Source organism: Ranitomeya variabilis, chromosome 6 (assembly GCF_051348905.1).
Source record: "Ranitomeya variabilis isolate aRanVar5 chromosome 6, aRanVar5.hap1, whole genome shotgun sequence".
Taxonomy (NCBI): domain Eukaryota; kingdom Metazoa; phylum Chordata; class Amphibia; order Anura; family Dendrobatidae; genus Ranitomeya; species Ranitomeya variabilis.
The window spans coordinates 50,384,171-50,398,803 of record NC_135237.1 but is presented as its reverse complement, the minus strand read 5'-3'; the positions used below and the strand labels follow the sequence as shown (position 1 = coordinate 50,398,803).

The following is a 14,633-nucleotide window of genomic DNA, read 5'->3' as shown; positions in this document are numbered from 1 at the left end:
GGCTCGGAAGGGAAGGAGCGCCATTTGACTTTTTGAATGAAAAATTATCTCCATCGTTAGCGGACACCATGTCGCGTTTGGAAAGCCCCTGTGTGCCTAAACATTGGAGCTCCTCCACAAGTGACCCCATTTTGGAAACTAGACCCCCCAAGGAACTCATCTAGAGGCATAGTGAGCACTTTAAACCCCCAGGTGCTTCACAAATTGATCCGCAAAAATGAAAAAGTACTTTTTTTTCACACAAAATTTCTTTTAGCCTCAATTCTTTCATTTTCACATGGGCAACAGGATAAAATGGATCCTAAAATTTGTTGGGCAATTTCTCCTGAGTATGCCGATACCTCATATGTGGGAGTAAACCACTGTTTGGGTGCACGGCAAGGCTCGGAAGGGGAGGCGTGCCATTTGACTTTTTGAATGGAAAATTAGCTCCAATCGTTAGCGGACACCATGTCGCGTTTGGAGAGCCCCTGTGTGCCTAAACATTGGAGCTCCCCTACAAGTGACCCCATTTTGGAAACTAGACCCCCCAAGGAACTTATCTAGATGCATAGTGAGCACTTATAACCCCCAGGTGCTTCACAGAAGTTTATAACGCAGAGCCGTGAAAATAAAAAAATAATTTTTCTTTCCTCAAAAATGATTTTTAGCCCAGAATTTTTTATTTTCCCAAGGGTAATAGGAGAAATTGGACCCCAAATGTTGTTGTCCAGTTTGTCCTGAGTACGATGATACCCCATATGTGGGGGTAAACCACTGTTTGGGAGCAAGAAAGGGCTCGGAAGGGAAGGCACGCCATTTGGCTTTTTGAATGGAAAATTAGCTCAATCATTAGCGGACACCATGTCGCGTTTGGAGAGCCCCTGTGTGCCTAAACATTGGAGCTCCCGCACAAGTGACCCCATTTTGGAAACTAGACCTCCCAAGGAACTAATCTAGATGTGTGGTGAGCACTTTGAACCCCCAAATGCTTCACAGAAGTTTATAACGCAGAGCCATGAAAATAAAAAATAATTTGTCTTTTCTCAAAAATGATTTTTTAGCCCACAATTTTTTATTTTCCCAAGGGTAACAGGAGAAATTGGACCCCAAAAGTTGTTGTCCAGTTTCTCCTGAGTACGCTGATACCCCATATGTGGGGGTAAACCACTGTTTTGGCACACGTCGGGGTTCGGAAGGGAAGTAGTGACGTTTTGAAATGCAGACTTTGATGGAATGCTCTGCGGGTGTCAGGTTGCGTTTGCAGAGCCCCTGATGTGCCTAAACAGTAGGAACTCCCCACAATTGACTCCATTTTGGAAACTAGACCCCCAAGGGAACTTATCTAGATGTGTAGTGAGCACTTTGAACCCCCAAGTGCTTCACAGAGGTTTATAACGCAGAGCCGTGAAAATAATAAATGTGTTTCCTTTCCTCAAAAATATTTTTTTAGCCCAGAATTTTTTATTTTTACAAGAGTAACAGGAGAAATTGGACCCCAAAAGTTGTTGTCCAGTTTCTCCTGAGTACGCTGATACCCCATATGTGGGGGTAAACCACTGTTTGGGCACATGCCGGGGCTCGGAAGGGAAGTAGTGACGTTTTGGAATGCAGACTTTGATGGAATGGTCTGCGGGCATCATGTTACGTTTGCAGAGCCCCTGATATGCCTAAACAGTAGAAACCCCCCACAAGTGACCCCATTTTGGAAACTAGACCCCCCAAGGAACTTATCTAGATGTGTGGTGAGCACGTTCAACCCACAAGTGCTTCACAGAAGTTTACAACGCAGAGCCGTGAAAATAAAAAATCATTTTTCTTTCCTCAAAAAAGATGTTTTAGCAAGCAATTTTTTATTTTCACAAGGGTAACAGGAGAATTTGGACCCCAATATTTGTTGCCCAGTTTGTTGTGAGTACGCTGATACCCCATATGTGGGGTAAACCACTGTTTGGGCACACGTCAGGGCTCGGAAGGGAAGTAGTGACATTTGAAATGCAGACTTTGATGGAATGGTCTGCGGGCGTCACATTGCATTTGCAGAGCCCCTGATGTGCCTAAACAGTAGAAACACCCCACAAGTGACCCCATTTTGGAAACTAGACCCCCGAAGGAACTTATCTAGATGTGTGGTGAGCACTTTCAACCCCCAAGTGCTTCACAGAAGTTTATAACGCAGAGCCGTGAAAATAAAAAATAATTGTTCTTTCCTCAAAAATTATGTTTTAGCAAGTAATTTTTTATTTTTGCAAGGGTAACAGGAGAAATTGGACCCCAACAGTTGTTGCCCAGTTTGTCCTGAGTACGCTGGTACCCCAAATGTGGGGGTAAACCACTGTTTGGGCGCACGTCGGGGCTTGGAAGGGCGGGAGCACCATTTGACTTTTTGAACGCAAGATTGGCTGGAATCAATGGTGGCGCCATGTTGCGTTTGGAGACCCCTGATGTGCCTAAACAGTGGAAACCCCTCAATTCTAACTTCAACACTAACCCCAACACACCCCTAATCCTAATCCCAACTGTAGCCATAACCCTAATCACAACCCTAACCCCAACACACCCCTAACCACAACCCTAACCGCAACACACCCGTAACCCTAATTCCAACCCTAATCCTAACCCTAATCCCAACCGTAACCCTAATCCCAACCCTAACCACAACTGTAACCCCAACACACCCCTAACCCTATCCGTAACCCTAACCACAAGCCTAATCTTAACCCTATTTCAAACCCCAGCCCTAATTCCAACCCTAACTCTAATTCCAACCCTAACCCTAAGGCTATGTGCCCACGTTGCGGATTCGTGTGAGATTTTTCCGCACGATTTTTGAAAAATCTGCAGGTAAAAGGCACTGCGTTTTACCTGCGGATTTACAGCAGATTTCCAGTGTTTTTTTGTGCGGATTTCACCTGCGGATTCCTATTGAGGAACAGGTGTAAAACGCTGCGGAATCCGCACAAAGAATTGACATGCTGCGGAAAATACAACGCAGCGTTTCTGCACGGAATTTTCCGCACCATGGGCACAGCGGATTTGGTTTTCCTTAGGTGTACATGGTACTGTAAACCTGATGGAAAACTGCTTCGAATTCGCAGCGGCCAATCCGCTGCGGATCTGCGGCCAATCCGCTGCGGATCCGCGGCCAATCCGCTGCCAATCCGCTGCGGATCCGCGGCCAATCCGCTGCCAATCCGCTGCGGATCCGCGGCCGATCCGCTGCGGATCCGCGGCCGATCCGCTGCGGATCCGCGGCCGATCCGCTGCGGATCCGCTGCGGATCCGCTGCCGATCCGCTGCGGATCCACGGCCGATCCGCTGCGGATCCGCGGCCGATCCACTCTGTGTGCACATGCCATAACCCTACCCCTAACCCTACCCGTATCCCTAACCCTACCCCTAACCCTACCCCTAGTTCTAACCCTAGTTCTAACCCTAACCCTAGTGGAAAAAGAAAAAAAAATATTTTCTTTATTTTATTATTGTCCCTACCTATGGGGGTGATAAAGGGGGGGGGGTTATTTATTATTTTTTTATTTTGATCGCTGTGATAGAACCTACCACAGCGATCAAAATGTACTTGTAATGAATCTGCCGGCCGGCAGATTCGGCGGGCGCACTGAGCATGCGCCCGCCATTTTGGAAGATGGCGGCGCCCAGCGAGGAGACGGACCGACACCGGGAGCCTCGGTAAGTATAAGGGGGGGAGATCGGGGCACGGGGGGGGGGCGTCGGAGCACCGGGGGGTGACATAGGAGCAGGGGGGGAGCGGGCAGGAGGACGGGGGAGCGGAGCACAGGACGGAGGGGACCGGACCCCATAACGGAGCACTGGGGGGGGGCGATCGGTGGGGTGGGGGGGGGGTCACTTCAGGTTTTCCAGCCATGGCCAATGGTATTGCAGCATCGGCCATGGCTGGATTGTAATATTTCACCAGTTTTTTAGGTGAAATATTACAAATCGCTCTGATTGGCAGTTTCACTTTCAACAGCCAATCAGAGCGATCGTAGCCACGGGGGGGTGAAGCCACCCCCCCTGGGCTGAAGTACCACTCCCCCTCTCCCTGCAGATCGGGTAAAATAGGAGTTAACCCCTTCACCCGATCTGCAGGGACGCGATCATTCCATGACGCCACATAGGCGTCATGGGTCGGATTGGCACGGGTTTTCATGACGCCTACGTGGCGTCATGGGTCGGGAAGGGGTTAACCTGCAAGACTAGGCCGTACCTCGCTGTATGTGATCCCAGCCTTAGGCTGAGATCACACGTGCGAGAATTACGGCCGAGTCTTAGGCTAGGTTCACATTGCGTTAGGGCAATCCGTTAAGCGCATAGCGCTAGCGGATTGCGCCAACGCAATGTTTCTTTAGGGTTCGCGTTCATCGTTCCCGCTAGCGCAGATCCCCGATCTGCGCTAGCGAGGACCGGACCTCGGACGCACTTCGGACGCTGCAAGCAGTGTCCGAGGTCCGTCACAAAAGAACGGCACATCGCTAGCGCGTGCCAAAAATGGCATGCGCTAGCGATGCGCTAGAGACAAATCACATTGCTGTCAATGGGTGCGCTAACGGACCCGTTGCACTGCGTTAATTGCGACAATTTCGCCGTGCAATGCAGTCCGTTAGCGTTAACCCATTAACGCAATGTGAACCTAGCCTAACGTGTTAATAACCGGCACTGCCGCCGGCACTCGGGAGAAGAGCATGCGGCTCCATGTATTGCTATGCGGCCGCACGCTCCGCTCCGGAGTGCCATGTATTACTATGCGAGACTCGGCCGTGTTTCTCGCATGTGTGATCCCGGCCTTACAAGCATAATTTGGGATGTGCTTGAGTCACAGGATCCCTCCTGAATTGTCTAATTGGGGTGTGGACCTTAGGTTCCGCACCCCTCACAATCACTTGACTTTCCTCCTCCAGGCAAAGAATCAAACCAGGTTGGCTCATAGTTCCTCTGGGGTGGGTACCTAGGGGGAATGCCGGAAGTAAGACAAGATCTCCCCAACAAAGGGGCGAGAAGCAACTGATCTCTGTCTCTTGTTACAGCGTTCTGGTCCAAAGGAGTGCCTTTCACTTCTCAGAGCGGGCTGCAATAGACTGTATACTTGTGCATTTTGTGTGTTTGGTACACCTCACTTTTTTAAGTACTTGGATCTAGAGGACTGATGCTCACCCCTCCCTCCCCCCCAAAAATGCATTTTTCTACTATATATGAACATCATAAAGGCTCAGGACAGAACAGAGTTTTTTTTTTTGTACTAATATTGCCTCAATGTAAATGGCTTTCCTATGTCCTAGATAGGAGAACAAAGTGAGTTTTTAAAAAAAAAATAAAGTTTTTATTGTCCAACTATGAATCTGCCTTTGCAGGAAGCCAGAAGATTGGAAGTGAATATTCCTGCCCTGGATCATGTTTGGGCACTGCCCACTAGTGATGAGCCAGTGTACTCGTTGCTCGGCTTTTCCCCGAGCACAATTAGGTGACCTCAGAGTATTTATGACTGCTCAGAGATTTAGTTTTCATCGTGGCAGCTGAATGATTTACAGCTACTAGCCTGCTTGATTACATGTGGCGATTCCCTAAGGGTACGTGTCCACGTTCAGGATGGCCGGAGGTATCGCCGGAGCGGCGAAGCCGCTCGGCGCTAAGCCCCGCCCCCTTCTGGGACGCGATGATGCCGGATGTGTTAACTGTACACATCCGGGATCATCGCCGTCCTCCCATAGGGCCCTGCGTTATGCCTTGCGGGGACGCTGTGTCCCCGCAAGGTGTACGGACATGCTGCGATCTGAAAAGACGAGCAGCATGTCCGGAGTCGCAGGCCCGCCACGTGCGGGTTTCCACGCATAGTGGACACGGGATTTCAAAAAAAATCCCCTCCACTATGCTGGAACATCTGGACGCTGCGTGTTTGACGCTGCAGCTCTGCGCAGCGTCAAACAAGCAGCATTTACTGACTGTGGACACACACCCCAACAACCAGGCAACCCCCACATGTACTCAGCCTGGCTAGTAACTGCAAATCATTCAGCTGCCGCGATGAAAGCAATCTCCGGGCAGTCATAAATGCTGGGGAGATCACCCGAGCGTGATCGGGAAAACCCGAACAAGTGCACTCGCTCATCACTACTGCCCACACATCACGTTTGCTCGGATCACCTGAATCATCTACTATGAGCTCTAGTACTGGTCAGCCGACATCCGATCCCCCACATATGACAGGGGGAGGTTGCGACTCAAGGTCTAGATTATACACAATTTTTCAAATCATCCTATATGCAAATTGCCTCTTCTGAGAAAAAGAGGACTTAAACTCTACATCGCCACCTATTGGAAGTAGCGATCCTACAAGTCACAATCAACCCTTTAACGAGTCGTGCAATATGACTTAGGATAAAAGCCAAATCAGTATCTCAATTCGCAGACACGGTGTTTCGGGCTGTTGGCCCTCGTCAGTGCGAAGCATGAGAACCGATTTGGCTAGGTGAGAGGCTCTGGACATGGGGTCTAAGAATTGAGATACTGATTTGGCTTTTATCCTAAGTCATATTGCACGACTCGTTAAAGGATTGATTGTGACTTGTAGGATCGCTACTTCCAATAGGTGGCGATGTAGAGTTTAAGTCCTCTTTTTCTCAGAAGAGGCAATTTGCATATTTAAATTCCCAGAGGAGCATTGTACGGCAAATAAGCCTCCTTACCTTGACAAGCCAGAGATGGTATGTCACTCTCCATAAGGAGAAACGATACCCCTTAGACCTCAAATCATCCTGAAACCTTTTCCAGGTCACAGAAAGTCCACACATTTATATCTTCAGAAAACTAAACGGTCTATGGAGTTCTTAGAAAAGTGTAATATGGGTAGGGCATTTGTAAAATAAAATACGCAAAAGGCGCCAATACACATTCAAATCTACCAATTTCACTAGCCGACATCTCATGTATGAAAGTGTCCCGACGCTGCAACAAATGATCACCGTGGAAAGAAGGGTTGGCATGTTGAATTTTAATGTCTATTTCCATGTCTTAAAGGCCACTGATATCAGGGTCTTACCAACCAGTTTTGGGAATTTTATGGTCAAACTCACATCTAGTAATTACACAGAATCATCTGATCCTTGTCTATTGCATATTATCTAAAATCAAGACCTAACTCTAAATTGTGAGGACAAGCCCAATTCCCCTTCTGAAGCTCTTCTCCCCAACTTTGAGACTTTAATTGAAAAAAAAAAAACCCACACCACACACTTAGGTGTGGCCATTACTGAGCAAGCAACAGTAGCATTACAAAGACAGGCGTGTATAGGAGATTGGACAATGGTGATCTTGGGTGGGGGCAGGGAATCATTTACGCACATAGATATACAGTAGCTGATTGTAAAGTTTTGCAGATCAATGCAAGTACTGGAGGCTCCATCGCTTTGTGTAGATCTTTCTATGACCATAAAGCAAACAATAACCATAGACCATGCCTAGAACTTCTAAACAACAGAATTCTAAAGGAAGTAGAGGCAAGTAGTCCTATGGCAGGTCAATTTCCTGTGCCAGGCAAATAATACCTATAAAACAATTAGAATATCCTTAAGAGTTAAGAATTTATTTATTTAATTTTTTTTGTGATCCACACAAGTGTCTTTTTCCACAGATAGAACACATTATAGTGTACGGGGCACCTAACGTTCATGAAGACCAAGTGTCTTACAAAATAAAAGAACGAGACATGTCATCTGTTTTTGATTCAAGTCATAGATCAAACTCACCCAAACATATTATATTTTACACACGTTTTAATTCTTGTATGACTAGTTTTTAAAAAAAGAAAAAAACAAAAAAAAAAAAAACAGGGGTTTGAGACTGCCAGCACAGAACTGTTTACTTCAAGTACAGATGCTCGGTGCATCATGGCGTGGCCAAACATTTAAGTGCACCCTTCAACCTACATGTTCACCCCCCCCCCCCCTTTGAATGGCAGTTCTTGCTTTAGAGCCAGAGAAGGGAGATATCTGGAAACCAAGCAGGTGGGAAAATGCACTTCATAGGATTTGTTCCACCATGAGGCTCCTGTACATTGTTTGATCAGTCATCGAGTCCCGTTAACCACATATCTAGAGGTTGATCGCATTTGGGTACATGACAGATTCCTTTAAAGATGCAATTTTTGCCTGGAGTAAATCCACATGGCTGTATAGATAAAAAGAATGTAAGAATTCTCCAATTTGTAGATACCATTTATAATTTTTAATTTAGTTACATAGGTTGAATAAAGACCTAGGTCCAAAGTTCAACCTTTCTCCACCAACTCTGCATTTTGGCACTAATCTAGCTGTAACCTGCAATGTTATGTGTATCAAGAAAATCATCCAGCCCTTTTTTAAAAAGCTGTTATAGTATCTGCGATTACTACCTCCTGGGGTCGGGCATTCCACATTCTGACTGCTCTAACTGTAAAGAACCCTTTCCTGTATAGCTGTCGGAATCGCCTTTCTTCCACCTGTAATAAGTGCCCCCTGGTCCTCAATACGGTCCTTGGAAGGAACAAGTCACGTGTCTAGTGTTTTGTACATGTAAATGAGATCTGAGATGTCTTTTTCTAGGCTAAACAAGCCCAACTTTTCCAACCCCTCTTCATAAGAGAGGTCTTCCATCCCTTGTAATAATCGAGTTGCCGGTCGTTGAACCGATTGTAACTTCTGAATATAAATATAATATCTCAATACCACAAGCCGCATCTAAAACTTTGCTTTCATTTTATTTTCCTTTATTTAAGCTTCATCCATTGCTTTCACATCACTTTTTTTAAGAATCCAGAAAAGATCCAGATTAGGAGAAAAAAAATAAATTATAAAAACCATGCAATTTTTGATAGTTCTGAAGAATACCATTATGAGCCCACTATAACTGCCTATTGACAGACTGTTATATAATTTTGATTTAAAAAACTTAAGATCACAAAATCCATGTGCACCGAATCTGTACAAAGATTGGAAGACCATTATAAGCAACGTTCATGTTCACAAATAAGTGATCAGAGACTTGAGCCATTCACATAGACCTCCATTCCACTTCCAATTAAAAGATGGCGCCAATGGAGATCACCATTCAACTCAAGTGGCCTCATTCACCAGGGTAACCCACACTCAGAATCAGATCTTACAAGAGGTTTCCAGATATCTTTTCCATTCCTAGTCCACAACACTTCTGGCTATACGGACAAAGAATTATAAAAGATAATTATGTTTCGAGCAGAAACATATAATATAGTATTATAGGCAGGGTGGGGAGGATAATTCAGCACAAGTATGTAAACCAGTTTTCTTCCTACACCTTCAAGATTACCATGAAACTCAAATTTTGGAGAGAAGTTTTACCATTGTTTCCAAAAAAAAAACACAAGGTCATCTATGTGGAGATTATTGTAGCAACCAGTATAGTGTTAAAGAAAGTGGAGATGAGACATTGGAGATCTTTTTACAACCAGACCTGTTCGGGCTTTAGGTTTTATGGGCCCCTTGAGAAACTCTTGATATTGGTGGGCTTTTCCTTCTACACAGATCAAGTAACAAATACAAAGTTTTACCACTGTGGACAAAGCAGAGACCCAAAAGTACCATAGAAAAAGAAGCCACAGCCATAATTTTTCAGCCAAAATATATATTTAAAAAAAAAAAATCTTTACATTAAACATATAGAAACATGTACATTGTGTACAGTTTATTTCAATGACCAATATTAGCTCCCTAAATGTAAGAAAACATTGGTGACAGTGTGTACAACTTTTCTACATCTCGCATTAAAGAAATAATACAAATAGTCCTCAGTTCCACCCTTGTGCAAATAAAGATGGCTTTTGGAATCGCTCACAAGTAACAGATTTTTTTTTTTTTTGTAGGCAAGACTCCCATCTTTCTCCTCTTAGGATAAAAGTTTGTCTTTGTAAAAGATAAAGTGCTTCTATCCAGCAGAACCGAGTAGGTCTCCCGGATTGTCATCATCCTCATATGTGGTCATACAAATTCCAGCTTTCCATGTCCACTGTACATTCCCCAATGAACCAAAGATATGATTTTGTCATTGCCGAGGTCTGTATGCCTCATTTTATCACAAGTCAAGCAACAGTTTTCATGGCCCGTTACAGGCACCATGCACTCCAAGTCTAGCTTGGCCACTTGGCCCTTCTTCGAATGGTGACCATGAAAGCTGTAGTGCAGTCTGGAGAGCATCTGTTGCCTCTGATCCTGTAATCTTTTATTTTCACTGCGGAGCATCCGGAGTGCAAGCATTATAAGAAGAACCAATATCAATCCCCCGGCTATAGGCACAGCGATGACAGCTGCTCTAAACCACAGTTCTTTGGACGAAGTCAACTCTTGGACCTTTGTGATGAGGTTCCTTGTGCTTTCATGTTGGTACTTGCTACCCACACCTGAAAAATGTAAGAAGAGGATATATCTACTTTAAGTTGCAACATAAATAGCATGGATATACGTTTATAAAATTAAGGCAAATTAAAATTTGGATATCCCTTGCAATTTAGTAACCCGGATTTGTCACCTTTTGTGAACATCTATGGGCATCCTTAAAGGTGTTGTCCAATATAGAAAGCCATACCCCCTCCACACACTTATCAGGAAATTCTGAGGATAGTGAAATTCCTTAATTCAGGACCTTCATCTATCACCAAAAGTGCAGTAGCTAAAGAGTCTAACTTTGGATAACCTGGCATGGCCAATATCCGGATTCTACATCATTATTTGGAAGCCAAAAATCAAGAGTTGAACAATAAGGAAAATAATAGAAACATGTGCACCACTTCTGCATTTCTCACTAACTCCTCATTGATTTTTGGCTGCCAAATACTGAATGGGACCTTACCCAGATACATCCTTTACTTCAATGAGTGCTGTACAATGCTTTGTTTTTCCCCTTTGGTGACCCTGCTGGGTAACTAACCCTTGTCCAAAAGAGAAAAGCCTATTGCGGGAGGTCCTAGCATACAACACTCTGTAATTAGGGTATCATTTGGCCACTCAACTCTTAAGCCAAATGACAGATCTACATATGAAGCGTTATCATAGGACTATAAACATTGATTTTTCAATTCATAAGAATAAAAAAAACTAATATTAAATATGTTAAATAATAAAATGTTTAAAGCTACTAATGGCTAAAGTATATTGTCACTTGGCTTAAAAATGAGACCTGTATATAAAACCGTAAAAATAAATAAATCATAATTGCTCGTTTTGTGACAATGTTGCATCCTTTCAAATCCTGGGGAAAAAGAAAAAAAAAAAGGCTGTACATGGGCACTAAAAGCCAGACAGGAGCCAAGCACACAGACAGACATCAAAGCTACCTAACAGAAATACATCTTTAACGCTAACCATGCTTTTCCCACTGGTATCTCTAATTACATTAACAACAAAATCAATACCAGACACACAGGGCTTTGGCAGCCATAGTCCTTATGCATCAAGGAAAGGGGGATTTACTTTTTGAACAATTACTCTTCATACCTGACGTTTCGCTCTTGGGGTGGGAGAGAACATCATGAAGACCTCTGTAATTGCACATGTCCTCGTGACAACACTCCAGTTTGGGCACAGCGGCCCCGCTCTTGTCGTCGGCGGCTTTGCACATATCTGTTGTCTTAGAAATAGAGTCCAGGCAGCCATGTGTGAGAGGTGAATTGGTGTTCTGTGGGTCAAGTAGCCTGGAAAAGCAGGCGTTCAGTTCTGATTTACACATGTATCCAGTTGCAACACAGTGTGGAGCGTCACAGTAGCATCTGATTTCTCCTGCAAGAAAAAAAAACAAAAAAAACACAATTATTACGAGGCTGCGGCTTTCATGCATCATGTTCTCCTCTACAGAACAGATGGAAATAATCTTGATTTTTTTTAATGGAATAATTCAGCGTCACTCAGGGTTCTGGGAAAGTTAGATGACAACTTCTTTCTTACAGAAATAGTTACATTGTGTCACAAATGAGTAAGAAAAAGCAGAAGGCACCAAGTCAAAATTATGTACTTTTATTTATTTTTTTATTATTATTATTTTTTTTTTGGTAGAGTTCTTACAAAAGCTCCTTATGACTAGGAGTTAGCCCCATCAGCAGCAAAGGAGTTAAATGAGATGTGTACAAGCCGTCATAGAAACGAGTAGTTTATTTTGCAAAGTCCGACAATGTTATAAAACAGGAACCGTGCGGCTCACAATAACTGCTGTGTTTGCCAAAGTCAATTCCTTTTAGCTGAAATGGAAAGCCATAAAATGGTCAGAGCTACAACGCCGCCGATGCCTCTACCCTCTAACTTGCACGCGATCGGAGAAGAAAAAAATAAAAAATAAATAAATCTTTCAACTTGGCAAAAAAAAAAAAAATAAATAAAGGAAGTATTCTAGAACTTTTAGGGCAAGAAGGAAATAATTAAATAGTTTGTCGCTTCGTTTAAAACGCTTTCGCTTGGGGCCTTGAAGTGTGATGTGTTGAGAATCGGGTCTTTAATTATATATTTTAATACGTTCTCCATATATGTGTAGCAGAGCGGAAACTACTGTGCCAAGCGCAGCCCCATGCAAACGCCGCGCTAAGTTATATATTTTATAAAACTACAGCAGATAATCCCACTGCCCCCAAATGTTTTCCCACCCTGAATCCCCAGGATTTGGCCTATCAGCATTATCTTAGAAGGCCCAGACTACACACAATACCCCCTGAGCTTGAAATGTTGCAGTGCAGCCCACCTTGAGATCAGATTTCACCTCTGTGCGCCAGGCTCCTTTAATAGCCTAGTTAATGGAAGCCAAATGACAGGAGGGCCTGGTAACAGGAGGCATTGCATTAGCACTGACCAGATCTCCCCCAGGCTTTCAAAGGCCAAAGTGCTCCTAGGGAAACAAGTCAACTTGTATCCTACTCAAGGCGGCGGCGGGGGATATTCAAGGCCATTTCAAGAAAAAGAGGTAGATCTATTACAAAAGAAAAAAGATACAGAATGAAGCGCAGGCTCCTAGGCAAGACAGCGTACGGAGACGAGCCAGATGGCTACTGACACGGACTAATGGGACCCTATTAGGGTTGCCTCTTGGGATTATAAAAAAAAAAAATTTAGAAAATTTTCCACCCATATTTGTTTGTATACATGAAGATTCTTTCAAAATTTTGCACAGGGCCAAAAAGGGTATTGGTAGTGCAAGAGGCTGAACAATGCCGGATCTGTTCTCCTGCTCCCCCTTCTTTTATACGGTTATGTAGCCATTAACCAAAAATGCCTGCTTCTAGTCAAGATGGCTACAGGAGAAGTTTTTTTTTTTCCTCCTTCCTCCAAGTCTTTTGAAGTCAGCAGCAGCCAGAAGTATGTGAGCCCCTAATTATATCATTATCAGGCCCATAGCTGCAATATCTCAGGTCGCAGTCACTCCCCGAGCTCATCTGTCGCCTTTGATGGGGCCAGGGGGGCTGTTATTTTAGGTCTATTTAACCCCAAGCACACCTCCCCCTTCCTCACCTAGGGTTCATAAATATATTACTGCACTTAGTGCTATTAAAAACCTTACACTAAAATATTTTTTTTTTTTTTTTTTTTAAATCTCAAATGTGTTTTTCATGGTTTTTCCCCCCTCTTTTTAAAACACGACTACTATGCCCATTATTTAGATCCCAGCAAATAAAGAAGTTTGAGGTTTGAAGCAATACTTTATCTTCTCCCTCACCCCCAGGTAACTCCTAGTTACCGACACTGGATCTACTGCAGTCAGTAATGGGAAAGCAGAAATGTCACACAAATCTCATTCATTAAAGCCGAAAGGAAAATCCTCATAGAAACAGCGCCCTCTAGTGGCAGCCGAGCGGAATAACCCTTCAGCTTCCACAACTTCTCGTGTACAAGTTCTCAGGTTTACAGTCCCACAAGCGCCAATAGGAGCAGTTCTGCTGGGACTTGTAGTTCCTCAGGTATGAGAGAATAGGGCTCAGCTGGGCACTGACCTACCTTTAGTGAGTAGTACGGCCATAGCGCAGAGCTCCAGTTGCAGCCAGATGGAGAGCAGGCTAGCTTGGCGATCCATTTACGAGCCCGCTCCTCCCCGGCTCTTCACTGTACGACTTCAAGGGATTGTGCGAAGGGTCACCATCCAACCCCGCGGACATGCAGGAACCAGCCAGAGCCTCCAGCGCACACACAGCGATAATCCAAGCCGCAGTTATAATCCAGAGGTCCGGACAGCACTGATCGCCCCGCCGCCTGCACTGAGCATAAGAGCGCTGTCCCCGGAGCTACGCGCGCTACGCCACGCCCTCCGAGCCGCTGATAGGCTGCAGCTCTCCCAGACCACGCCCAGACGCGCTGGGCTCACCGTCTCATTGGGTTATTGGGCTGTCAATCATTACAGGGCAGCCTGCAGCCAGCCTGAGAGCCCAGGTACAGAGCTGAGGGGCCAGTGTGACAGGAATCCCCGTCATCTGCGGATGGAAAGCAGGGACAGCACATGTACGGAGAGAGGTGTAATACTACCCCCAACCTCTGCTAACTACTACCACTATTATTGTAGAGGAGAATAATGACAGCACCAATAATAATTGTGATAGCTCAATAGCAGTGCTGGTCTAATAATAATATTAATAATGATACATAATAATTTACCATTATTAT

The 14,633-nt window shown here is 44.6% G+C and overlaps 1 protein-coding gene across 1 annotated transcript; it reads right to left on the bottom strand.

Annotated features, from left to right (window-relative positions):
* Positions 1 to 9,613: 9,613 nt before the first annotated feature.
* On the bottom strand, positions 9,614 to 14,232 carry BAMBI (BMP and activin membrane bound inhibitor). The gene is made up of 3 exons (XM_077268463.1): positions 13,974 to 14,232; positions 11,496 to 11,777; positions 9,614 to 10,402 (listed from the first exon to the last, which is right to left on the bottom strand). Exons 1-3 carry the CDS (start codon positions 14,047 to 14,049, stop codon positions 9,984 to 9,986), a joined length of 777 nt encoding a protein of 258 aa, XP_077124578.1. The 5' UTR covers positions 14,050 to 14,232; the 3' UTR covers positions 9,614 to 9,983.
* Positions 14,233 to 14,633: the final 401 nt, after the last annotated feature.

Excerpts from the sequence above, each read along its gene's own strand:
- BAMBI (XM_077268463.1), bottom strand. The coding sequence starts at position 14,049 with ATGGATCGCCAAGCTAGCCTGCTCTCCATCTGGCTGCAACTGGAGCTC. Across the intron at positions 11,778-13,973 it reads GGCCGTACTACTCACTAAAG|GAGAAATCAGATGCTACTGT; the intron begins GTAGGTCAGTGC and ends TTTTTCTTGCAG. Across the intron at positions 10,403-11,495 it reads CCCCAAGAGCGAAACGTCAG|GTGTGGGTAGCAAGTACCAA; the intron begins GTATGAAGAGTA and ends TACATTTTTCAG.